Source organism: Phyllopteryx taeniolatus, chromosome 11 (assembly GCF_024500385.1).
Source record: "Phyllopteryx taeniolatus isolate TA_2022b chromosome 11, UOR_Ptae_1.2, whole genome shotgun sequence".
In the NCBI taxonomy this organism is placed as follows: Eukaryota; Metazoa; Chordata; class Actinopteri; order Syngnathiformes; family Syngnathidae; genus Phyllopteryx; species Phyllopteryx taeniolatus.
The window spans coordinates 7,888,244-7,914,503 of record NC_084512.1 but is presented as its reverse complement, the minus strand read 5'-3'; the positions used below and the strand labels follow the sequence as shown (position 1 = coordinate 7,914,503).

General features: G+C 42.5%; 1 protein-coding gene across 4 annotated transcripts; it reads right to left on the bottom strand.

The window, feature by feature from the left end:
• Positions 1–46: 46 nt before the first annotated feature.
• btaf1 (BTAF1 RNA polymerase II, B-TFIID transcription factor-associated) lies at positions 47–25,616 on the bottom strand. 4 transcript variants are annotated; one of them, XM_061789282.1, is made up of 38 exons: positions 25,168–25,616; positions 24,178–24,301; positions 23,894–24,008; positions 22,961–23,095; positions 21,298–21,497; positions 18,870–19,003; positions 17,473–17,602; positions 17,305–17,373; positions 13,508–13,597; positions 13,332–13,427; positions 12,836–13,012; positions 12,468–12,608; positions 11,924–12,048; positions 11,531–11,651; positions 10,907–11,011; positions 10,610–10,759; positions 10,211–10,353; positions 9,902–10,076; positions 9,603–9,806; positions 8,385–8,805; positions 7,980–8,164; positions 7,748–7,901; positions 7,499–7,608; positions 7,092–7,293; positions 6,821–6,969; positions 6,577–6,729; positions 5,829–5,950; positions 5,551–5,718; positions 5,380–5,457; positions 5,170–5,299; positions 4,954–5,095; positions 4,751–4,881; positions 4,433–4,555; positions 2,832–2,984; positions 2,487–2,695; positions 2,241–2,400; positions 1,939–2,109; positions 47–885 (listed from the first exon to the last, which is right to left on the bottom strand). In XM_061789282.1, exons 1-38 carry the CDS (start codon positions 25,179–25,181, stop codon positions 736–738), a joined length of 5,559 nt encoding a protein of 1,852 aa, XP_061645266.1. In that variant the 5' UTR covers positions 25,182–25,616; the 3' UTR covers positions 47–735. The 4 variants fall into 4 exon arrangements, with proteins under 4 accessions (XP_061645266.1, XP_061645268.1, XP_061645267.1 ...); XM_061789284.1 differs by having other exon boundaries at positions 7,203–7,293; XM_061789283.1 differs by lacking the exon at positions 5,380–5,457.
• Positions 25,617–26,260: the final 644 nt, after the last annotated feature.

Below are 26,260 nucleotides of genomic sequence, written 5' to 3'. Positions count from 1 at the left end.
ATTTCAACTTTTTTGGGGGGGACATACAAAACACACTGTTCCTTGATGTAGCTCAAAGGGCTTGTAGAATTTATTCCAATTCCACTTTCATAAACAAAAAGCCGCTATTACAGAAATATGTACATGTCCATTCTTTTAAAATACTTGACACATTTCAGAAACCATTTTCAGCTTGGCCCCTGAAGAAGGTTTCGTCTGTGTGACGCATCAGGAGCAGAGCTTGTCCTCGGGTCGTCATTTTTTCCACTCATTTGGAGGGTCTTGTCTGCATCGGAGTTCTGAATAACTAAAAAATAGCGCCATCTTGTGGATGAACGAAGTGCACTGCCCATCTGGTGACACAAAGTTAGTGTGGCGTGGCATCCAGCTTGTCACTTGTGGTCAAATTGCCAAAGTTCAACTTGAGAGCAGGGAGACTGGGTTCTGTTGTGCTTCTAAGATGGAGGAGGAAGTCGTAATAAGGCAACAGCATTGCATTGTGGAAGAAGCACAGTAGCAGCTGCTAATGCATCCACTGAAGACTTGACGCTGCTGCGACCCATTACGTTGACGGCTTTGTAAATAAGTCACTGAAAACTGAGAAAAAGGCTTTGCAAATCAACTGAAGAGCAGTAATATGGAAACTTGGATTCATGACGTTCTCGCAGGGTTTGTCAAAATCTGACCAGGTCCTGCTTGGCCAGCCGATGTCATGCCCTGCAGGAGCCATGCCTATCTACGTGAGGTCATGTGACGCTAATGCAGGGAGTGCATGAAGCTGTCCAGATTGTACTCGCTGTCGTACTGTTGCTGGTCCCAGAGCTCTCCCAGGCCATCCAGCACAGATTTCATGGAGGCTTTTCCTGAAGTCGACGTAGACTGTTCACCCCTCTCACCTCTGTCGCTCTAAAAGACAAGAAAATATACACGTTTATAGCTTACTATGTCAAAAATCTATATTAACAACCTACCACATGTCCCCCTAAAACGAATGCTTATGAAGCGGTCCAATTTGATTTGCAGGAAAACCGATTGGTGTTTAACCTGCTGTCATCAGTGATGTAAAGCAAAACGTCAACGTGAGACCTCGTTTAGCGAGCATCAAAAGCATGAAAGGGATACTGTACTATTTTCATGGTGATTTTCTTTGCATATTTTTGTTATAACACATTTGAAAATATGGTGAATTTTCATCCATTTATTAACTTTTTTAAAAATCTATTGGGCGCTGCCATATTTATTGGACATATGACCGGATAACCCAGACGGTGAAGCAACACAGCACACTAAAGGCTTCTTTATACTCGCCCGGACGTCACTGCGGCTGTCCCACGCGTAGTTTGCCTTTATACGCGAGCGCAACCCAGTCACGCGGTTTTGAAAGTGTGCTGCAGTTCTCCTCCCAAGTCGGGGGTGTCGCTACGGCTGGTACTGGATAGGGTGGAGTTTCCTCTGCATTTTTTGGGCCATTTCCGGTAGCCGTTTTTACTTTCCTCTCAGAACAAAGCAACAACAATGGCGACCGCGACAGAACAATTGGACCCAGATGACACGTTTAATTATGCTGGAATTCTTAGTTTGTTTTTGTTTTTTTAATCCATTGAGTTGTTTGTCTATGAGCAAGCGGCAAGTAGACACACCCATGACGTCACTTCCGCGATTAGCGGCCAAAATGGACGTGCCCATTCGCTGTCAAAGTGCAATAGAGAGGTATATTTTTCAGCATCTAGGCACTTTTCCAGCTAAAGTAATTACTACCAATCAAGCCATACATGTCAATTTGGCCAGCTTTTCGCAACATGCATTCCAAAAGAAGGAAGGGCTTGTTAACAGAAGATGAGGGGTACACAAAATGAGCAGATTTACAGTCAAAGCAGTAAGAATTTGGCATCAACATAAATAGGATCACTTGGTATCAAAGTTAAGGTAAAATGCTTGAAAGAAGGCTTGTGTTCTCACTTTATCAAGAGTGAAGAGGTTGAGGAGCTGGTCTGTCCCCATGCTCTGCAGGCTGGCATTCTCCTGGCTGATGATGGTGTTGGCGATATTCATCTTGAACTTCTGCAGGCCCATAATCTTCTCCTCGAGGGTGCCTCGAGTGATGAGCCTGTACACGTTCACAACGCGTTTCTGCACGACACAAAACAACAGCAGTTGTTTTAGAAAAGGGCCGTCCCGTGTCAGTTCACTCAGTTTTTTTCAGATTACGTCACCAGTGCTGATTATCAAAGCACACAGCAGCATAGTGCCCTCGTGTGTACCTGGCCAATCCGATGTGCGCGGTCCATGGCCTGTAGGTCCCTCATGGGGTTCCAGTCATGCTCCACAAACACCACTGTATCAGCACCAGTCAGGTTGAGACCAAGACCACCAACATGTGTGGTCAGCAACAGCAAATCAATGGACGGGTCGTTGTTAAATCTGAAACAAAGGGGGGTGACGATCCAGGTTCAGAAGGGCAGCCGAATGGCAGAGTAATAGAGTATGAAGTAGCACTGAACACACACCGGGAGACGATGGTGTGGCGCAGGCCGGCCTGCACGCCACCATCCAGCCTCAAGTATGTGACTGTGGGCATTTTGGGTTTCAGGAGGTCATGTTCAACAATATCCAGCATACTCTTCAGCTGGCAGAAAACGAGCACCCGATGCTGAGCCACCACGGCTTCGGTGCTCCCTTCGGAACCTCCGCCACCAAGTCCGCAGTCGAGGAGCAACTGGACCAAGAAGAATGACAATGTCTGATGCATTCTTAATGCTGTGTGCTTAAAGTCAAGCTTCCCTCCACGATTATTAGCAAACAATAGACATCACACATGAGAGATGATTGCTGTGAAGCTAAAAGTTGATCACCTGTTTTAGTGCAGAGAGTTTCGGAGCGTGCTGAATGTCTCGCAGGTTGGAGTTTTGGCCTGCTAGCTGATCAGTGATGCGTTTGTATTCTGGATGCTGTGGGGTCAATACCAAGCTCGGGTGGTTGCACAGCTTCCGCAGATACTGCAGGGCCTGAAAGATTATGCATTTCAAGATCAAACGTATTGAATTGTAGCTACGAAAGTGTCTTAGGATCAGTGGTTCTCAACTGGAGTCACGCTGAGACCAGCATTTCCTTTTGCCACTATCTACTTTTATACAAGAAGAAAAAAATAGTAGCCTTTCTAAACTACTTAGGATTTTTAAACAGGACAACACACTTATACGTTCAAAGTGCCTTTCAGAGCACCTGATTAAGAAACAGGATAAACATAACTACTTGCACAAAAATGTGACTACAGTACAATGGCACAATTCACAGACTATAGCCACAAAATTGCACTCTTCTTTCTAGAAAAGTACCTTACCTCATATGTTCCACGTGTGTTCATACAGTATATGATTCATCTATATGACATAGTATATAAACCATACAGTGTATGGTTCAGAGTAGGGCTGGGTATTGTATAAAAAAAAATATGATTTTGATTCTTTAGGTTGTAATTCAATTCAATATGCAGTGATACCCGTTCATTAAGATTATTTACATGCCTATGTAAAAATGTGGTACGTCACATCACATTTGAGGAGTAAAACATCAGAAAATAAAAATGTGCACAATAATAACCCATTTGTGCATATGGAGTAAGTATAAAAAAAATAAAGACACTTCTGTATAAACACTGAAAAAGTAAAGTGCATGTAAAATGAATATTTATTTTCTTCTGGAAATTGTGATGAAAATAAAGTCTGCCTGGCACTGCTGACATTTGTCTATTGCCTCTGTTCCGGATTTTACACGGGAATCCAAAATGACCCCAAATGTCAGATTTAAAAGTTGACGCTGTTCGCTTCACGCCGCTGTTGCTTGCTTTGGTCACCATCTTGTTGTTGTTTTTTGGTTGTTAACTGCAACCTTCATTCTTACAACGGAGAATCACACGCAAAAGCACCCCCCACTGGCCATTTAGTTATTAAAGATTTCACTGTGCACGGGGTGCCGAGTTTACATCAGCGTTCCACTCCTACAACGGTGAGGTAACCCAAATTTGTACGCAGATCGGAACGAGTCATAGTCCATCATTACCTGTGCCAATGCAGCAGTAAAGTCATAATTACAGCATGCATGTATATATAAAACACTTCTAAGCCATCAACATGAAACAATTAAATGAAAAATAGTATTCTTAAGGCCATTTCACACCACACGTGAAAGGGCGGCAAGGCAACGCGCAAAGACCACAGCAGCCCGGTGCCAACAATGCTGACCAAATTTGGAAGTGCAGACGTAGCAGCCTACAAGGAAGACGGGAGGCTTTCCCCGCTGAGTGACTGCAACTCGGCGGCAATATGTGTCCGCCGTCGTTAAGCTTTATATGATCAGGATCTGTGGGAAACACTGTACAATGGGTGCGCAATGCTCTTATGAGTGCTGATCCACCAGTTGAAAATCAGTGCCGTAGTGTTTAAAAAAAATGTACCTGGAAGACGTGACCCGTGGCCTTCAGTTTGGGCTTTTCCTCCTGCTCTGCAGAGGCAACAGAGATGCTGTCGTCTACGCTAGCCTTAGCACGAGACTTGGCAAAGTCTTCATAGAGCTGAACCTGAAAGTTTGTATTAAAAGTATTTAAGGTAAAGCAGAAAATAGTTGCATTCAAACTTCAGTAAGCTTGGAAACTGGGGTTGTGCATCTTAAAACACTGTGATTAAAAAAAAAGTAAAGTGTACTACTAAAACATAAGATACATCCACTAATGGTGAGTAATGACAATGAAGTGCATGAATGGTCAGTGTCAGACCTGCAGAGGACTCAAGTTACAGTAGTAGTCCTGAATTATTTTTGGAGGAAGGTCCTGCAGTACATCCTCTTTCATCCTTCTCAAAAGGAAAGGTAACACTTGCCGATGAAGTGCTTCCATGGCCAGGACGCCTGCAGGGAGAGAGCTCAGTTCACATTGACATCTCAGCAAGCAGTGAAGAAAGCAGAAGGGGGCTGCCATACCAGCCTCCTGTTCACGTGAGGAACTTTTGGCGTCACGACTGGCCAGGATTGGTTTGCCGTAACGCGCAGCAAACTGTCGCTCTGTCCCCAGGAAGCCCGGCATGAGGAAGTCAAAGAGGGACCAGAGCTCAAGAACGTTATTCTGGGGATAAGATGAGGACAGGAAGTCTTGAAAAACTTGGTCAGTCAATACAAATATCACAAGACAGACCTCACCTGAATTGGCGTTCCAGACAAGATGACACGAAAGTTGGCAGCCAATTGTTTAATGGCTTTGGAAAGTTTGGTTTTGCCATTTTTGATGATATGACCTTCATCAAGAATGCAGTAATTGAATTTTATATTTCTGCAAAGGTAAAAATCAAAACACGTTAATACAAAGATGCACTTTGAATTAAAAACAGATTAAATCATAAGGATACTCACTTAAAAAAGTCAATATCATTACGCACAACATCATAAGACGCAACAACAAGATTATGTTTCTTCACTTGGTGTTGTAACCTGAAAACCAAATAAACGCTCGTTTGGATTTATTGCTGTATGTTTCTATGAATAATACAACCCACACAAACCCATGTCCTCAAATAGCCTTACCGCATTCTCTCTGTAGGGGGCCCAGTGTAGTGCAGTGGATTGAGGTAGTCTTTGGCACAGAACTTGCCCACCTCATCCACCCAGTGACCAGTCAGTGTGGGCGGGCACACCACGAGAGAAGGCAGTGGGCTGCAGTCTGCCGCTTTTGTCTTGGTATATTCCTGAGCCCTGAAAAGGCATCAACCATTCAGAATGACTGTCTCCAGCTAACTTATATCAAAATCATAAGTTACATTTCCACCAGGGGATATAGTTCACATTTGGGCTTTCTACACTACCTGAGGTAGTGATCTCCTGCTAGAATGCAGATAGACTGCAGAGTCTTGCCGAGGCCCATGTCGTCGCACAAGATACCATGCAGCTTGTACTTGTTTAGGAATGACAGCCAGTTCACACCATCCTAAGAGACGAAATAACTGCACGTTACATCATCAAGCCACCAAATTAAACGTCGATTAGTGTGTGGATCCACGCAGTGGTGCATGCAGCAGACGCATTGATAAAAAACAAACAAACAAATAAAGCATACCTCCGTGTAATTTAACAAATTTGAGTGAAATTGTCTCAATACCCAGCCATTGCTGGGCCAAAGGCCGCATAAAGAAAAAATTGGTCGGTTTTCCTCAGGAAAGGCATCCAGTGCAAAAACTGCGCCAAAGAAAGGCCAAGCCAAAAGTCGCAGCAACAGCACTTGTGTTCCACTAATGTACCATATTTACATCTTGATTCCGGTGGTCTAGACCCTGGAGGTCTATATTCCGTAGGTCTGCATAAAATGTATATGGACTAATCCGACAATCAGACCACGTGTCAAAATAAGTGCTACAACATCTTTCTGTCCAGCATTGTACATCTTTGGCCTATCATCGATACAAATGATGAAATGACCAACAGCGGTGTTGGTGCAAAGAAATAAAAATGCTGACAACGTACATAATCACATAAAAGGCAAACTTGTGTGAAAAGTGAGGTTGTAAGAGACGAGAGAGAGAGAAGGTATCAGCAGACCCTGAGAAAGACTCATACCTGCTGGTACTTCCTTAGCTCTGCCTTAATTGGCACGGGGATGTTGTAATTCTCCAGCTTTCTGCTATCAAGCAGTTGTTCCAAGAAGTGTCGCTCTCTGGCCTTCTGACGGACCAGGTCAGCAGACATGGCGGGAGGGTCTGGTATACCTGCCTGGGAAACAAGTACACCATCTCAGGATGGGGGAGAAAAAGGGCTCGACAGTCCCATAAAAGATGTCAGAGACTTATTTGTGTGGCCCTACCTCCAGCGGTAATAGGCGAATGAGTGTAGCAAAGCACTGCGTGGCCATGAAACGAATGCTGTCACTGAGATCGCTCATACGCCCCAACACCGGTACTACCAGCAGTACAATGTAGGGAACAATATCCACATCCAACTGTTCCATGACACCTGAAACGTCAAGTCAGTCAAGGACAATCTCACCAAAAATAAAACAAAACACCTTACTTTGAAAGAACCATTTCTTGAATAGTGGTCACAGAGACAGTCACATGACTGCATTTGAAGGATACAAGCCAACGCCTCAATGGCTCCCTCCTGTTTGGTGCAGTCATGAATAGCAGCTAACCAGGGTAGTACACACTCAAGAAAAACATCCATTGTCTCCAACATGGATATCTTACTCAGTACGCCCACACACCGAGCTGCCATGTGACGCACTGCTGTGTAAGGATGCTGGAGGCAGGTAAACAGATGAGGAAGGTGTTCCAGCAGCTGAAATTGAACCAAAAATAAAGGAAAAACATACTCTTTCAGTGCAATAACATTGAGCAATCCCTCTGCAACTAAACATTCTGAGCCTGAAACTGGGTGGGCCAAGGAAACCAGTCAACATCAATAAACTCGTCAGTGCATTTATTGGATGGGAATTTGTGACGACATAATTCAAATACAACAGCCATTTTGGTTAAAATCATACCAGAGGTTTGAGCTCATGAGACATGGCTCCAGTCATGACTTCAAGCACTTGTAGAGAGTTTACCAGTTCCTGAGCTGCAGCATCACCTCTCTCCAACTGAATTTGTCTATCTGGAACACAGGGAACATAGGAAAGTCACTCATATCAGTGTGTCTTACATGGCAACTTTATTGTATTTTCACATGAAGTATTCATACACAACAATGACGCTTAAAAATAGGGTCATGATCATGTTATAAACCAACATACCTATAACGTGATTTTCATTAACTGCGGTCCTCAAAGGCCCCACTGTGTTCTCCCAAAGGTACGGCAGAGACTTGGTGAGGTTAATACCAAAGTGCCTTGCAATAGTTGTTAGAGAGAACTCTGCCCCTCTCCTTTGAATAAGACATGGCTTCCTCTAAAAAGAGAAAAATACAGTACAGTATAGGCACAATCTGTTTTGTTAACTCAGAATTATCAGCTCATTCCTCCATACCTCATCATTGTCTATGCCAATGCTGCTGCCTGGAGGAAGGTCAGAGGGCGGAGTCTTGGATGATTTAGGAACAGGGCCCCTTTTGCTGGTGATTGCAAAAGCTGCCCTTTGGTGACGGTACAGAGTCATGATGCCTCGAGTTTTGTTAACCATGTGATGCAGGCAGTCTTTGTCCAAACCACTGCCTAATGTCCATGGGGGGAAAAAAGGAAACTAAATCAGTCAGTAGTACCCAAGATACAACCAAGAAAACTTTTACACTGGGGTCTATCCCAACTTATTTGACTGGTGCCAGTCAGAAATTCAGGATAACCACACATAAACTTCAACTGTCACGTTCGTGAAATGACCTCAACAGAGTAAAAACATCACATCAGCATTTGTTTACTTTTCCACTGCTTTTACCTTTAGAATTATCCTGTGAGAGGGGCACAGGACAAGCAGATGAGGGGGTAACTGAGGAGTCAGCACAAACTGAGGCACAGAGGTTTTTGATAATCTTGGGGTTGGGACATGGTGAGCGTCCACAACACTGCTGCAGCAGCTTGGCAATGAAAGAAGCGGCATAACCCTGAATAAGAGTGTTTTCCTCCCGCTTGATGGACTCCATCAGAGGTCGGACCAGTGGGTTGAGTTTGTCAGGGAGCACTTGCTGGTTGATAACTGCGCAGGCGGTGAACATGTGGACCCGGAGATGCAACTGCTGCCAATCATGGCTTGTTTCCATTACTGTGGCTTGTGCCTGCTGCCGTTTACTCTCCAATACTTGCCACGGTTTTGTCTTCACATTCAAATCTGCTGTTGATTCTGTGAAGATGGTGGTTAACTAGGGAATAAGCAGGAAAACAACAGTTGTGACAAAATGCAGTGACTTTTATGTAGTCGTGGGTCATAGCTGGGTGAAAAGCCATTTTATTTTATTCTATTTTTATCTGGAGCAGTAATGTTTAGTAGTATTTTTGGTGGTCTGCCAAACATTTGTCATGCATGGGGTCCTTAGTTTACAATGGTCTCAACCGGCGACGTTTAATGGTTACGAATGGCACGCAAATACCTAATCTGTGGCCTTTACTGTGTGCAAGCCAACCACAGTAGTACAGGTAGGGAATTTTAGTTTTTTTGTAAATGTTTTTCAATGTATATTTTTTATGACTGTACTAGTACGTTAGCATAGGTTAGTGATACTGTTACTTATTCCGACTTTTGGGGGGGGGGGTTACGTCAGTGTTGTAGGAAAATGTAAGCAGAAGACCCCTTTATAGGGATGTAATAAATATGATATTGTCCAGAACAAGCCACAGCTTTGGCGGTACCATTGCATCAGTCAGTGGGAAGCTTTTAAACATTTTATAAGTGTGTATGTAATGGGAGTGACGCTCCAACACCATTTGGTGAGACTTATTTGGAAAGCAACGACTGCATTGAAAGAACAATTGCCTCCTTCAGATGCCTGCTGTACACCCACTGACAAGGCAGACACAGACATGATTCATGTAGTACAAAATATACAGCCTAATCGTCATGCATTGTCTTGGAGCAATCCATCAACTAAAAATACATTAATTTTCTGCTCCACAAAATGCATGAGTGATCCTGTATCTAAGCGTGTGTTGGTAGTCATACCAGCTCATTGGCTTGATCAATAGTGAAAACACTACAATTGAGCCGGTCTTGAATGTCTATGTGAGCCTCAGAAAGCAAGGCAATGAGCTGCTTGCACTCATTCTGCATGCGTGTGAAGGGGATGGCAATCTCATCGTAATACAATTGCTCTGAAAGAATGGCGAGAAGACGAGGCTGCACCGTACTCGACACCATAGGGCAATCCTGTTGGGAAAGATTGAAAAGATAAATCAATAACTGAATTCAAATGTACAAGACTGGTGGTTTCATGCAGTATGAAATAAAAACAAGTGTGTCACCTTTTGTAGCGCAGCCCACTCACAGAGTACAAGAGCTACTGCTATTCGCTGCAGTGCCGACTTTGTATTGAGGTGAAAGAGCAACAACTGGCCCAGAGACTCAGCTGGACGGATCTCCTGAGATGCAGCATTGAGGTGAGGGTCACAGATACACCTACACAGAGCTCCGAGCAATCTGGAGGAAATAGATCAGAGAAACTCTTAAACAACAAAATAAAAAAAACATTTTAAAAAAAACACGAAAAGAGCCACATTGGTCACGAGAAAAAAAAGCATCACAGTTTGTACAGTAAGAGCATGCCAACTTACTTGGCAGCCATAAGGCGAGCACGGATCACCACATAGTCCCTTGATAGTGGGTCATCAGTCACTGTCTCTGCCCCTGCTATATACTCCTGGACCGTTTCCTTTACCTGGTTTGTCCCTTGACGTGCCTTTGAACCACATTTATCCTGTTGTATCAACAAAAATGCAATTAATGCTATGCTTAATGCAACAAAGAATCTGTATATTTTAATCATTGATCAGATAACTACTGACAAGCTTGAAGCATTTTCATAATTCATGAAATGTCATTAAACCAAAATGTAAGAATATCTTTGGAAAGTTATCTCTAGAAAGACACTGCTTTATTTCCACGCTTTAAAAAATTCTTGTCATATTTTAATTTGGTTGTTCAGGTGATAAGCTTTGGACGGAAAGAACAACCTTTGAGCGGGCCTTCACTTCAAGCAACATGTTGAGGTCAATGGGAATGTGTGAGGCCTGCATCATGAGACAAAGCCAGGCCCCCATCCATTGACAACTGGCTGCTACCACATACTGTTGCGGGGCCTGAGAGAGTAGCTCCGTCCACACCTGTATGCAAGTGCAAGAATAAACATAACCCAAAAATACAGGGTTGATAACTCAAAACTATGGATAAAAGACAATAACAGAGCCAAGAGCAATTAGTAATTAACTTGAATCCTCATACACAGTGGCATTGTGTTCCAGGCAACAAACCTTTTGGATCAGTTCTAGAATTTCCTCATTGCTTTCTAGTATGCAAGACTGGAAAATGTGACGAAGCATATCCTGCAGGATGGGGTTGATCCACACTGCACATTTCTAATGAAAAAAAAAAAACATATCAGCTAAGGATAATATTAGCAAGCTGTGATACTGAACTAAATTTTACCAATGAATCAAATAAACCACAGGTGTCAAACTCAAGGCCCGGGGGCCAGATCTGGCCCACCACATCATATCATGTGACCCGCGAAAGCAAATCACGTGCTTGAACTGCCATGATTCTTGCTAAAATCTGTAGAAATTTTTTTTTATTGTCATGTGGAATGAATATTTCTAACCATGTTTTTGTTACCAAACCTCTTTTTACAATACAGTAACTTAAACAATAGTTACAAAGTATTACCCTTGAATTTCGATTTCCAAACTATTCATCTATCAATTTGTTGTCTCTGTAATAATATGATTTCCAAATCTTAACGGCCCTCTGAGAGAAACCATAACTACAATGGGGCCCGCGACACAAATGAGATTGACACCCCTGAAAGAAACACTTAGTTAAAAAATATATATATATTTCAACACACTGGACAATCAACACCCTTATCCAAACTTTACCTGGTCAGATTTAGACAGCAGTGTGAAAAGCGTTTCCAGTGCTGCCCGTCTAACTGATGATATAGTGTGTCTCAAGAAGGGCCAAACCCGGGGAACCAGCACTGTTAGTGACTGCTGCATACTAGAGGGAGCAAGAAAGTTTATCAATTACAACATGGATACATGAATAACATCTCAGAAGAAATAACAAAACTATGATTAAAAATGCATGATTTAACAGTCAGAGCTTATCTATTGAGAATAAGTTTAGAATTTCAAACAAAAACACTGGAATATTGTGATTAGTTTTCATGGAATCAAAGTAAAAAGACTAATCACAGTCCTAGTGATAACTACCATTTAATATGAAGAACATTGTTACCATTCAGCTTTGTGAACCTCACTTAGACCGACCTGCACTGTCGAACCTGCGGGTAGCTGAGCAAAGACGATAACAACGTCATGATGCTGTTGGTGGAAGCAGTGAGGTCATCCAGATCCAAAAGTGCATCCCACAATGTGTTTACGATGAATGGTACCTGAGGTACACATAAAAAATGTCCATTGCTGACCTTGATGATGACAAGAATGTGGAAAAACAATAACTACAAGCTTAATTTAACACTGTACAGTACTGCATCTGACTATAGAGGCATTTTCACGTAGAGCGCAGCGCGCCGTCACTGAACCCATTCAATGTGTATGTGCTGCGATGACACGGCAACAGACAACGTCAGACGTCGCAAACAATAGGAGAGGGCTTGGCGGAGTGATTTCAGAGTACTACAGGCAACAGATGGACCAGTGGGAAAAGCATCCACTCTACTTCCTGGTAGGCCGCTTAGCAAGCACTTCCAAATATGGGCAAGCTTGAACCGGCGTTCCGTCGTCCATGCGCCCTGCCCCGTGATGAACACCGAGAAAACTAAATGCAGTTTGAAAGGGCCTTAAAACAGACCTTATTGGGTAGTAGCTGTACCAAGCCTTCCACAACAGGGATGAGTGCTGCAGCAGCCACAGCCCTGACATCATCGTCAAGGTCCTGAAGACCCACAGTGATGGCAGGGAGTAGGCATGGGAGTAAAGCAGAGATCAGGTCCTAAGATGCCGAACAACAGAAAAATTATGGTTAGTGCAGATCTGTCACTATAAGAGAATACTGTCCCCTTTATTCAAATGAAGTACTTATGCTGCCATGATGTGTGTAAAAAAACGTATTCTCTGCACATCACCACCCACCACCACGCCACCATGAATATTCACGAACATATGGTGATCAAGTCATGTAATTCTCAATCTACTACAGCTAAACTGAACAGGTGATACCTGTCGGACAGCAAGAGCATATTTGATTCCTAGCAGGCCTCCATGACGGACCTCCCACTGGTCTTCTTTGAGCAGCTTCAGTAGGACATCTACTGTCATAGACACACCAGTCTCATTCATGTAGCGAAGGGCCACACCAAGCGTCTGAGCACATGTCTCCCGGACAGGTGCCACCACCTGGTAAGTGATTAACAGATCAAGTAGAATGTCTAAAACAAATATGTCAAACAAGTGCTTTGAAGTTGTGACTATTGCAGCAGTCCAAGTACACAGAGAGAGAGAGCGAGAGCTCTTTTAAGGAGTCTTTAAATATCATGTTTAGATGAGGGTTGATTTTGTAAAAAAAGAAAAACTAGGGTACTAAACAAATGAACAAGCAATCTATTTTGTTAACCAACCACAAATGCTCTTATTGTTAAGAGTTCTGATGAAGTGGATAATTGTTAAGAATTCTAATAAAGTGGATAAATTAGAGTTCTGTGTGACGAAGACCAACCTCATCTGATACAAAATCTCCAAAACGGTCCAGAGCAAAGACACATAGCAATCGGATCACAAGGTCTTGTATCCACTCCTCATGCTGCCGCAACATCTTCACCAACATAAGAGCCCCAGTTAGTGCCAAGACATCCTGTTAAACATTATCAACTCACATGAATAATTACTGTATACCTGCTCTGCAGTGCTTCCCATAAGCTTGCCACCTCCAGCACCATGGGACTTGAGGATTTCTCTAAGACCAGTGCCTGCACCATGACGGATCTGTAAACAACCAGATGGATTTACTTTACTCTGATAGTTGTCAACATATTTATTTTCATTAAAAAGTGCTCAAGGCAATTTTTTTTTTGTATATTAAAGTTTCCATAAATTTTAGACTATAGGCTTAACGTTTTTCTGCCAAACAACAATGTGGCTTATTTACAGATATTTCCTGATCCTGGGAGCTTCTTGTTCATGTTGACCAGTCATAAATGAAATTTTTTGATTAACTTTTTAAATCCAAAAAACACAAAACATTTGTACCAGTATTCAGATCTGTAACACAGACCATTAGGAAGCTGAAAATGCAACTTAATGCCCACGATGCAGCCTTCATGTTGAAGGCGATCGATGCAGCCATTGAAAACGGCAATCCCGTCGCCAACTCCAAGATTCTGGACCTTATTTTTGTTGTATTTTTACCTCTCGTAGTTGCAGTGATTCATGCTACTGCCTTTCATGCAGACAGCGTTGGTTCGATTCTAGGTTGATGCCACAATACCCAACCACTGCCATTCCCATTAAAACTGTCGTCCTCGGCACTTTGGTCAAGCAGAATGGAGGCTCTATATTCCTTTTTTATGAGGTGATTATAATACACACCATCTATGGTTATTTATGACCCGGGTTCAAATTAGGCCTCGCCTGTGTGGAGTTTGCATGTTCTCCCTGTGCCTGCATGGGTTTTCTCCAGGTCCTCCAGTTTCCTCCCACATCCCCAAAACATGCATGGTACGCAATGATGCCGGTAACGCATTACAAAGTACCGCATCTGAAAAGTAGCACGTTAGTTTTCCCGGGAAAGTAATTAGACTACAGTTACTTCTTCAATCCAACAATAATTACTTTTGAATCATCAATGGCTCTCACCAAACAGTAATTTGTAGCTGGTGATTCAAACAAAGAACAGTCCAAATGTGCGGAAAGATTTAACAGACACCACTCTTTTTATCCCCCCCAACATATAGAAGCGATTGGGAAATGATTGTTTATTACACAATACACAGTGGCGGTGCAGGTCCATAAAAGTGCAAAGAAATGCACGATTTCACTGTCACCAAACTATTTTTGTTATTTTCCTACATAAAAAGTGTATTTGATTGTTGTTACGTTTTTATTTACACATTAAGAATACAGTTTAACTGGTGTGTTAAACGCACGATGCATTGTGGGGTAATTATTCATACATATGGAGGGTAAGGACTGACTTACTGAAGGACTTACAATAAGCTTAAATAATATTTACAAGGAAAAGTGAGAACTCGCAACTTCGTCTGTGAGCTGGTTGAACGCGCTGCACGGCTGATGTCACGTGGTAAGAAAAAAGGTTCTCACTCTTCGCATCAAAATTACTGTGGTGGGAGCAATGGTGTGTGTGTGTCACTCACTTTCACGTTTATGTACACGCATGCACAAACACACACAGTTGCTTTCATGGACCACAATCGGCACTGCACTGAGAATGGTGTGCCTGTTTTGGAACTCACTGTATTGTGTTGGAATGTCAATTTTGCATTAAGTTGCAACTACACTAACATGAAAGTTATGTTGATGACATGATTCTGCAATTTGTGTGGCGTAAATCACCAAGTAATAGGTACGGTTAAGATAAAGCTTTTTTTGTACTGTGGATAAGTGATATTACTGCCACTTGGCAACTGCTGAAAGTAGCTAAAAAGTTACTTTTTTCTAACTTAGTTATTTACTGATTACTAGATTTCCAAAGCAAGTAAGTTACTTTTAAGCTCAAGTAATCAGTTACGTAACTCAGTTACTTTTTCAAGGTAACTGTGGCAACACCGATGGTAGGTTAATTGAAGACTCTAACTTGCCCATGGGTGTGAATATGAATGGTTGATTATCTATTTGTGCCCTGCGATTAGATGGCGACCAGTTCAGGGTGTACCCTGCTTCTCGCCCGAAGATAGCTGGGATAGGCTCCAGCACGCCCGCGACCCTAGTGAGGATAAGCGGCACAGAATATGGATGGATAAATGGTTATTTATAAACGCGTTGGACCGAGCTGTTTAGCTCCTTAACTTGTTAGCTCGTGATTAAACAGTTAACTTTCCCTAAAGTGTCTCTGCTGTATTAATCTACGTGCTGCACATAGATCCAGACATGCAAACACCAAAGGCATGAATAAGGTGACCCCCCCAAAAATCATAGGGTGGTCTGGTGGGGGATAAAAAAAAAATTATTTTAAAATAAATTAAGCAATCTGGAAACAGCCTATGACAACAACTTTCACGTAAATGGCCTATTTTGAGTTCAAAATGGCATATTTTGCCAGAAGGCGACTGATTTGCATGTATGTACATCAAGGCTGTGGAGTATTGGATGGAGCCAACACTGCAAAAGTGTACTGGTCCGCCGACGTTCCATGCGCCCACTTGCGACTCTGTCGACTCACTGTGTGATCCGCACGCCAGCTCACCACAGTAATGACAATTTATCGAGTCCAGAAAAACTATTGTGTCCATTTTATTTATTAAATGATAAGTCGATATAGTAATTATTATGACAGGCCTATAGCTATCCATTTAAAATAGAAACTTTTGACATCTTGGATTTAATTCACTTTAAGGACGAAAATTTTAAGAAGCGGCTTCATTAAAATCTCTGGTGTGGACTAATTTCATTTCCATCGTTGAATACACTGACGAGGAAGTAAAAAATGTTAACAGACATTCTATAAGCATCGCTTGAAACATGCCCTGCATTTTTTAAGAAAACGAGCAATATGACCAAGCTTCTCCTGTGTTCATATCTTGATAACGCTTGCTGGACATACGACAGTCGAGAGACTAGGTAATGTTACAGCTAAAAGGCAGAAATAACTCCAGCTTCATTTTTAAAGCCAAAACATTGTTAAACAGGCTTAGAGAAGCGATTCACTTTACCATGCCTCAGCTGTGGTGGTTGGACTCAAGTTATTCTCAAGGTACGCACGCGATAAAACAGTGCATTAATGATGCTTTCAAATACAATTCGGAAACAATATAAGACAGTAGAACAAAACATACAATACTGTTCCAATTTAAGAGATGCTGCAATACAATAAAAATACAGTCAGTATTTTTCTACAAAAATAATGTTCACCCCTTTGCCCCATGTTACAATTCACAACAGTTTAACAGCATCACTTCCATTATCATAGATGTTAATATAAGTATGATTAATTCTACCATACATGGGCTGGTAAGAATGAACAAACACGGCAGTAATGCATACAAATGGAACATATTTACAATAGCAGTTCTAACAAGCAGATATTCTCTCTGTCCTGTTGAAACAATTACAACTACTGACTTTAGCTTCAGCTTAAGTCAAGTCTACTCTATGACCGTCTACTTCCTCTTAACATCATTCATTAGCTCCACCTGTGTCACACAACTGCCACCGTCAGGCTGGGGTGTGCACACCAGTGGGAGCAGCTTAGTGTGTGTAATATGTTTGTCTTATAAACCAGCGTGGCTCTGTGTGAACAAAGTTAAGAAAATCATAATGACAATAGGGCTGGGATGGAGACAGTTACATTTAGAGGATTCCCCTGACAGGTCATTTGTGGACATGCACCGCATGAATTCTTGAACAAATTATGTTGCCAATTTTGTTGTTCCTCACACTGCATTAAGACCCTCTATCTGAACTATTTAAATGCTGTCCTACAGTGCCTTAAGTTTTTTAATAAATTGTTTTTTTACCTCCCAAGAAGGATTAAAGAGGTCATTGCAGAGCTCTTCACTAAAGCTTTCCAAAGGCCACTCTTGTGTCTGAAAATAAAGAAGGGACATTAGTACATGATTCACACAATTTTCACTTGCGCAATAACTTTCTATTTTTGCATATCAATAAATGTCTTGTTTCATTACCTCCTCTGAAAGACTGGCATTATCTGGAACTTTGTTAATTTGGACTTTATGCTCCGTTGGTGGCTGGTCAATAACCATGCTGGTGGTTTTCCTTCGTTTCTCTTCAGGCTCACCTTCAAAACTGTCATTACTAAATGAAAAAGGAGTACAAGGTTAATCAAAAATATTTATATTTAAAAATTATATTTAGATTGCCTTTCAGCCCGCAAGCTTACAACATCATACTTTAACATTTGTGTGCCGTTCTTGACTATATAACATTTAGTACTACTTTTCCTCAAAAATAAAAATGCATCACTGCCTTAGATTTATTTGCTCTTATACATGATAAATCCCCAAAAAGGCTCAACACGGGATGTAATTTCTGAAGTTACTGAGGAAGGACAGCTACCACAGAAGCAGTTGACACTTCTACACAGCAGTCACTGAAATAATTCTGTGATCATCATCACGGTTTGGTTTGGTGCTTCCGCAAAGAACAAAAACTGCAACAAATAGTACAATATAAATAGCTTTAAAAAGTGATTATTATACAAGATTTCATCAAAAATCTATTAGCCAAACTGCAAACAGGTTTTCCCCTTCAATGTGGACCAGATGATCAACTAGCACGTCTTCAAAGGTATGCTGCAGTGTTTGGTTTGTTAGTGCGTAAGAGGAGAGAGTTGTGGCAGGACAATTTGTGGCTGCTTCACCATGACATTGTGCATGCTCATGATGTCTTGAGTATCAGACATTTCCTGGCTGTGAAGAACATTGCAGTGCTGGAGCAACTTCCCTAGTCACACAACCTGGCTGTGTAATTTATTTTTATTTTTTTTTCCTTCTTTTGCAAGCTCAAAGGTGATATCAAGGGGACCCGTTTCGTAGACATGGGAGACATCAAAATAGCCTTGACGATGGAGCTGCTGAGGTTCAAGGAGTGCACGATGGTGTGGCTGAAGAAGGCTGGGAAAGCGCATGACTCCAGGGGAATTACTGTGGATGGGACAACTTGTAGTTTGTCACTAAAATATCTTTTGTTACACAATTTGTTTCAACAATTCATATTTATAGTGGTGCCCCCCTACTCTGTCTTGAGGAGTTACACACTGCAAAAACTAGGAACTGGGCTGGCTAAAATTTCTCGGCAATTTATCCCACCCAGGAAATCTTTTTCAACACTTTCCCAATGGACATTTCATCAATTGTTGATTAGTATGACTGGACATTCAGGCTACTTATTAATTTCTTGTACATTTTGTATGAATGCTAAATATATAGTTTTTGTTATGTTTAGTGGAATCGCACCCACAACTATCTACAATTCCCAAGATTATTCATAATATTTATTCTATATGAAGAAATAAAAGTCAAAACAATGCACTGTTGCAGTTTTTCCATATGCTTCGGCTCACCTTTTCTCATTCAGATCCAAGTCTCTGGATTTTTGTTTTGCAACTATCTTTGCCAGCCTCTTTGCCTTATTCTTCTGGCGATTGCTCATCCCTGGCCGGAATTCGGAATCTATCAATTCTGCAGCTTGAATAGGCTTAGGGATAGGACAGATAAGATTTTTTATTTCATTTCATAAGACAAAACACAAACACACAGTTTTAAAGAGCGCCCAAAACAAATGGTGCACTATTACTTTCAGCATTATCAAATTCACAGTGGATGTATTCTGAAATGAAATGACTATTAGGTTAACATTTGTCCATAAAGAAAAACATTTACACATTTTACTGTACCACTGTGATTGATGTACTGACATTGGTTGTATTTGATCAGACATTGAATTTACTATTGAGAAAGATTTGACTGAGTAATAGGAGTGCAATGAGACAGTGCCGACAGTCTATCTTGGAAAGTGTGGCATACAAACAGTAGCTAACGAGGCAGAAGGGACACACAAATAGAGCATGATACTGGGTGATTTATCAATGTTACTGTAAAGCCAAAGATCACATTAAAAGGAGAATATCATGGTCAATTGAATTACATTCTGAACTCTCAGCAACTAGGACTATGTTCTGTCACTTTGCCAAACTATAAATGTTTGGACTGGAACATTCTGACTGTGGAGCCATTGAAACTATACTCAATTTTATTATTCTCCTCCTTTACTTTACAAAGCAGCATCTGAGGACACAACATTGAGGTCTGACAATTATTTGATTTTCCTGACGCTTCACCAACCAACCAAATACCTCAAACATCCATCCATCCATCCATTTTCTACCACTTATCAGAGGTCGGGTTGCGCGAGCAGTAGCTTTAGCAGGGACGCCCAGACTTGCCTCTCCCAGCCACTTCATCCAGCTCTTCCAGGGGGGATCCCGAGGCGTTCCCAGGCCACCCGAAAGACATACTCTATCCAGCGCGTCCTGGGTTGTCCCCGGGGTCTCCTCCCGGTGGCACGTGCCCGGAACACCTCACCGGGGAGGCGTCCGGTAGGCATCCAAATCAGATGCCCCAGGCACCTGATCTGGCTCCTCTCGATGTGGAGGAGCAGCGGCTCTACTCTCAGATCCTCCCGGATGACCAAGCTTCTCACCCTCTCTCTAAGGGAGAGCCCGGACACGCTGCGGAGGAAACCCATTCCGGCCGCTTGTATCCGGGATCTTGTTCTTTTGGTCACGGGAGGGTAGAAACGTAGATCGACAGGTAAATCGAGAGCTTTGCCTTTCGGCTTAGCTCCTTCTTCACCACAACGGACCGAAACAAAGTCCGCATCAGACGCTGCACCGATCCACCTGTCGATCTCCCGTTCCATTCTTCCCTCACTCGTGAACAAGACCCCAAGATACTTGAACTCCACCACTTGGGGCAGGATCTCATCCCCGACCCGGAGAGGGCACGCCACCCCTTTCCGACTGAGGACCATGGTCTCAGATTTGGAGGTGCTGATTCTCACCCCAGCCGCTTCACACTCAGCTGCGAAATGCTCCAGTGAGAGTTGGTGATCACGGCTTGATGAAGCCAACAGAACCACATCATCTGCAAAAAGAAGAGATCCAGTACTGAGGACACCAAACCAGACCCCCTCTACACCTCAGCTGCGCCTAGAAATTCTGTCCATAAAATGTATGAACATAATCTGTGACAAAGGGCAGCCTTGGCAGAGTCCAACCCTCACCGGAAACAAGTCCGACTTACTGCGGGCAATGCGGACCAAACTCTGACACCGGTCGTACTGGGACCGAACAGCCCGTATCAGGGGTTTCGGTACCCCATACTCCCGAAGCACCCCCCACAGGACTCCCCGAAAGACACGGTCGAACGCCTTCTCCAAGTCCACAAAACACATGTAGACTGGTTGGACGAACTCCCATGCACCCTCCAGGAACCTGCCGAGGATGTAGAACTGGTCCACGGCCAGGAAGAAAACCACACTGCCCCTCCTGGATCTGAGATTCAACTTCCCGACGGACCTTCCTCTCCAGCACCCCTGAATAAACATTACCAAGGAGGCTGAGGAGTGTGATCCCCCTGTAGTTGGAACACACCCTCCGGTCACTTAAAAAGGGGGACCACCACCCCAGTCTGCCAATCCAGAGGCACTATCCCCGATGTTACAGAGGCGTGTCAACCAGGAAAGCCCCACAACATCCAGAGCGTTTAGGAACTCCAGGAGAATCTTATCCACCACCGGGGCCTTGCCACCGAGGAGCTTTTGAACCACCTTGGTGACCTCAAACCCAGAGATAGGAGTGCCCGCCTCAGAGACCCCAGACTCTGCTTCCTCATGGGAAGGCTTGTCAGTGGAATACCTCAAACAATAACAGCTAATGCAAAATGCCTGGTCGGGTTAAGCAAAGCTTGAATGCTGAAATGAAGACTCACAAGATTGTTACGGGAGCTTGATCCTGGAGTATACTTGCTTCCGTGAGGTCTTGACCCACTGGATGGAAACGTGTAGTCAAGGTCCTCATCATTAAACAGCTCCTCCGTGTCCATGCCAATTGCAGCACCTATGTCAAGTCCCAACTTCTTCTGAAGAAACTTTCTTTGGCAGGCCAGACGTTCCTTGGGGTCCATCTCACCTGAGAATATAGGACAGTTAAGAACAAAGTCAAGTCAGTTTAACTGGCCAAAGCTTCATCCAACTAGTTGCATGAAACTTTAAAAAACATTTTAAATTAAAACACATTTACATGTGTAGTTGTCTTTTTCACAAAAACCTGTGGGGAAACGCACAGAAACTACTAAAGCCTATTGAGAAGGACTCGGCGAGGAAGAAAGAGAGATTTTTTGTTTTTCCTGCTTTCACCTCTTCGCCCCACCTGTACCGTCAACCTTCCAGCGATACCGTGAGTTTTCCCACAATACTGCAGTAATTATCGTACCGTGAAATTGATTACATGATAAAACCGAACCGTGAGATATAGCAAAAATTTTAATGCATTTGACCAAACAGGGCAAGCTCAAGTTTGCCAAGGCAAGCAGAAAAAACTTTGAGCCCTGGATTATTTTGATCAAGATTGTAATCACAATTATCAATCATGATTATTGCTCAAGTTAGAGAAAACTTATTTTTGTTGCACTACTTTTCAACAATGTGTAAAAGGTTTTCAGTGCAAAATGAAACTTACTTAAATGAATGATAGCCAAGATAATTTAAACAACAAAAAAAAATCTCTGTGGCAACTGGCTTGACTTCGTCTTTTCGACTGGAGGCTGGCCTGACTGCAGTCGTTTTTCATACAGTGTAGGTAATGCCACGTTGGAGAAATAATTGCAGGAGGGGATCACATATTTTTTGTCCAGTACTTTTGACAGTTCTTCTGCCATTTTTTCAGATTGTTGAACAGATTAGTTGTGTTACCTTGCAGTTCTAGACAACTCTGCTGCACTTTTTACATAGGACTTCTTGTTTAACTTCACTTGCTCTGAATTGAAACGCATCCAGAAAACAGATGTTGATCACTTTTCGAGGCAGTAGCTCCTGACCATCATCTCCTATGTTTGCTGTACTTTCTTCTTTTGGCATGACTCTTGGGTCGTCACAGTGTACCACATGACTGACTACTGAGCCTCCCGCTGCAGTGTGCTCTGCGCTCGCTTGTTAATCAAGCAGCATAATGAAGCTTTGACCATGCGCTCGCCCCCTGGTGTTTGGATGACTACTGGTTGAGAAAGTGCTTTAAATTCATATGCAGCAGAGTCTGCATTTTAAATGTAAAAATCACAGACGATCAATATTCCTGGCAGCCAAAATTGTGATCACGATTAAAATTTGATTCACTGTGCAGCCCGACTGAGTAGTGAATCAGAAATACACTTTTAGGGGGGGGGGGGGGGGGGGGAGAAACGTCAGGAAAAGCAGTTTGGTGCACATGTGGTACAAATGAGATCTAAATGACATGTTTTCAGGCCTTTTTGCAGTTCTGTGTAAATGAGGTCCGTTTTGCTAATATTAGTCTGTATGTGAAACATTTCAAAAACAAGAGAGACAAAACCTGCCGTCTTCACTACATCGTTCTCGTGTAAACCTGCCTTGACTTACACATTTTGTCATCCTGCAATTCAAACTCCACCCCAGCAGATCCCAGAAGAGATGCGCCATGTTTGAGTAGGCGGGAAATGTCAAAATGGTAGAAACTCAGCTTGTCACAAGCTGGATCCTCTGGTGATAATGATTCTGTAAGAAAATAAACAGAAGTCTTTCATTACAGTAAATTGGTGAATGCAAACATAAGTTTGGTCTTTCTACATTTGTCTTTTTTTAAATAAAGAATACATGAAAAGAAAAAAGTCCATTGTCATTGTGGGCTTAGATTTTCTCACTTTTAAAACAAATCACAACTTTGCAAGCATGGCTACACTTTAGTATTCCCTATCATCAGTATTGAGCAAATAGTTTGTTAGATATCATGGCTACCATTAAGTTAATTTGAACAAATATGAAGCTGGGGGCACGGTGTGCGACTGGTTAGAGAGTCAGCCTCACAGTTCTGAGGACCGGGGTTCAATCCCAGACCCCGCCTGTGTGGAGGTTTCATGTTCTCCCCGTGCCTGCGTGGGTTTTCTCCAGGCACTCCGGTTTCTTCCCACATCCCAAAAACATGCATGAATTGGAGACTCTAAATTGCCCGTAGGTGTGTATGTGAGTGTGAATGGTTGTTTGTTTGTATGTGCCCTGCGATTGGCTGGCAACCAGTTCAGGGTGCACCCCGCCTCCTGCCCGATGATAGCTGGGATAGGCTCGAGCGCGCCCGCGACCCTAGTGAGGAGAAGCGGCTCAGAAAATGGATGGATGGAAATATGAAGCTGACCAATACAAATGCAAAACATATTTTTCCTTAAAATCAAAGTGCATTCACTCAAAAGAAAAGTTGAGATAATATTTACACATTGGATTTAAATAATTGTTAGCCTTAAATGTCTAATTAAAACCAAGCCAACATGCTGTGTTTATATGGCCAGCCTTGGCACTCACCTTCTTTAGGATTTGGGCCAGGGTTCCACTCTGGAATATTTTTCACAATCGCCTCTACGGCTTGGCCTGCTGCAATACGAGTGTCCCAGTTGGGACTCCGTAGATAGGTCAAGACCTTAGAATAGATAGCCAATTCATTATATTGACAAATCAAATGTCAGATGAGCATAACAATTACAAGTAGGGGGGGGGATAAGGCAGCTAAATAGCCCAAGTTAGCTTGGTTATTATCTTATGACACAGACTAAAAAACCTTTTGGGTAAGGCAATCAAGCTTACAGTACCTTTGATAATAGATTATTGAGCTCATGCGGGTGGAGTTTCACCACTTCTCCTAGCTGCTGGGCTGCTGCTTTTCTAGTTACTGGAGTTGTTCCAGTGTCAAGCAGGATGAACAAACGATCAAGTCTAGAAATAAACATAAGGTCACAAGAAACTGCATAAAAAAACAGAACAACAAACAGTGGTGGCTGCATAAGCCAATATAAATTGCTGTACTATTACAGGGACACTTCCTGTGGACCTGGAGTAAGACAAATTCAAGAATGGGATTTGTGATCCAAAATTTCATACTGTATATTTGTGTAGGAACCTATGGCACAGCAGACCCATGTCTAACTATCAGGCGGTTACAGTGCTTTACATAAGCAGTCTATAAATACAGTTTAGTGGATTAGAGATGTACAGGTTTTGCACCCAGGTAAAACTTGAAACTCAATTCCATCACAGGGGCTGTTTGCAAGGCAAATGATGGCCACTGTCACACAGAGGACTTAGAAGAACAAAACACTTCACATATCCTTAGTGTGTATCGCCAAGAAAATGTATTTTGACAAAATGCCAAAGTAGACTGATGGAAATTAAAACGACTCCTCTACACCCGCACTTTTACTATACTAGTGCTCAGTTAAGTGTTTTGCTGACCAAACATGTAATCACACTGTAGTTATCCTGCATCAAACGAGCAACTTGACTACAAGTCACAAGCAGTGGTGCTAAACACCGCTCCACTATGAGATGAAGTTAAATGGAAGCAGCAGCTAAAACGATTATCGTCACTGGGCTGATTGTAATGTTTACAACGACGAGTGGCTCAAGTTTTGCCCTAACGTTCCACTGTGTTTGCTAACCGGCTATTTGGATATCCTAGTTGTCGCTGCGCTGTCCTTTGCCTAATAAAACGCCACACTCTGTTAAGTATGCTAGCCAGACAATTGTTAAGTGAAGTCAGACACGTAAAAACTATGTGCAAGCGTAATGTAGGCAGGGCTTACCTTGTTACAGCCATGTTCAGTAGTCCTTTCGCTCTTTCCGTCCAACATTCAAATAGACACTAGTAACTCACTACGATTGCTGTAAAATGGTTCCAATGTGGCGAATAATAGCAGGCGAAGTCATGAGCTAGTTAGCGGCTAGCGTTAGCGAGTGGAGGCCCGGCCGCCGTCTGCGGATGTGCTACTAACCGCCCGCCCCAACTGTGTCGAACCAAGACGCCGAGTTCACGATCAATCCATGGCTTCAAAGTTGTCTGTCTTGCCTCCCCGGTATCTTCTGTTACCAAACAGTACCATGTACCACACACATATCAATCTATAGCTTACGTCACCCTTCAGAACTCTTCGCAGATAAATATTTCAACCTCATTAAGTACAAAGAGTTATTTTGTGTCGCTATGAAGGCGACCCAGTAGACTGTTTTTATATGAGGGGCCATCTTGCATTTATTCCTTCCTCTGTCGGAGTCGATTGCTGATTGGCTAGTCGTCATCACTGATAGCCAATCAGTAATCAAGTCAAAAGGAAACGAATAAAGAAAAAAACGTGGAGGGACGCTTTTTTAAATCTTTGACGCGTAGACATTTTTTATTTCGCGTGGCTGTAGGCGATCGTTAAAAAATAGGACATGTTGCTCCGTACATTTATGCGTATACAAAATAAAAAAATAAAAAAACAATTACATACAAGAACGAACGTATGCACTTATGCATCACGTTTTGACATGGCTTTGTTTTTCCAAAGGTGTTATTATTTCACGTTTTTTTTGTACCATTTATTTCCCTCCATATTCTTTGTGTTTGATTTTATATGTATAGTTTCAATTAAATGTGGAAAAGCGAAAATATATGGTGCTGAACACTTCTTTACTCAACTCTACATGACAATTTAGAGCTTTTTTAAGTCAATTGACAAAATGATTAAAGTATGTAAAATCTTTCAGAATGCAAAGAAAATGTCGTTTTTCTTCATGAAATGTGTTTATTTGAATTTATTTAAGACCTACCTGGAGGCGGCACGGTGAACGACAGGTTAGCACATCTGCTTCACAGTTCTGAGGATGCGGGTTCAAATCCTGGCCCGCCTGTGTGGA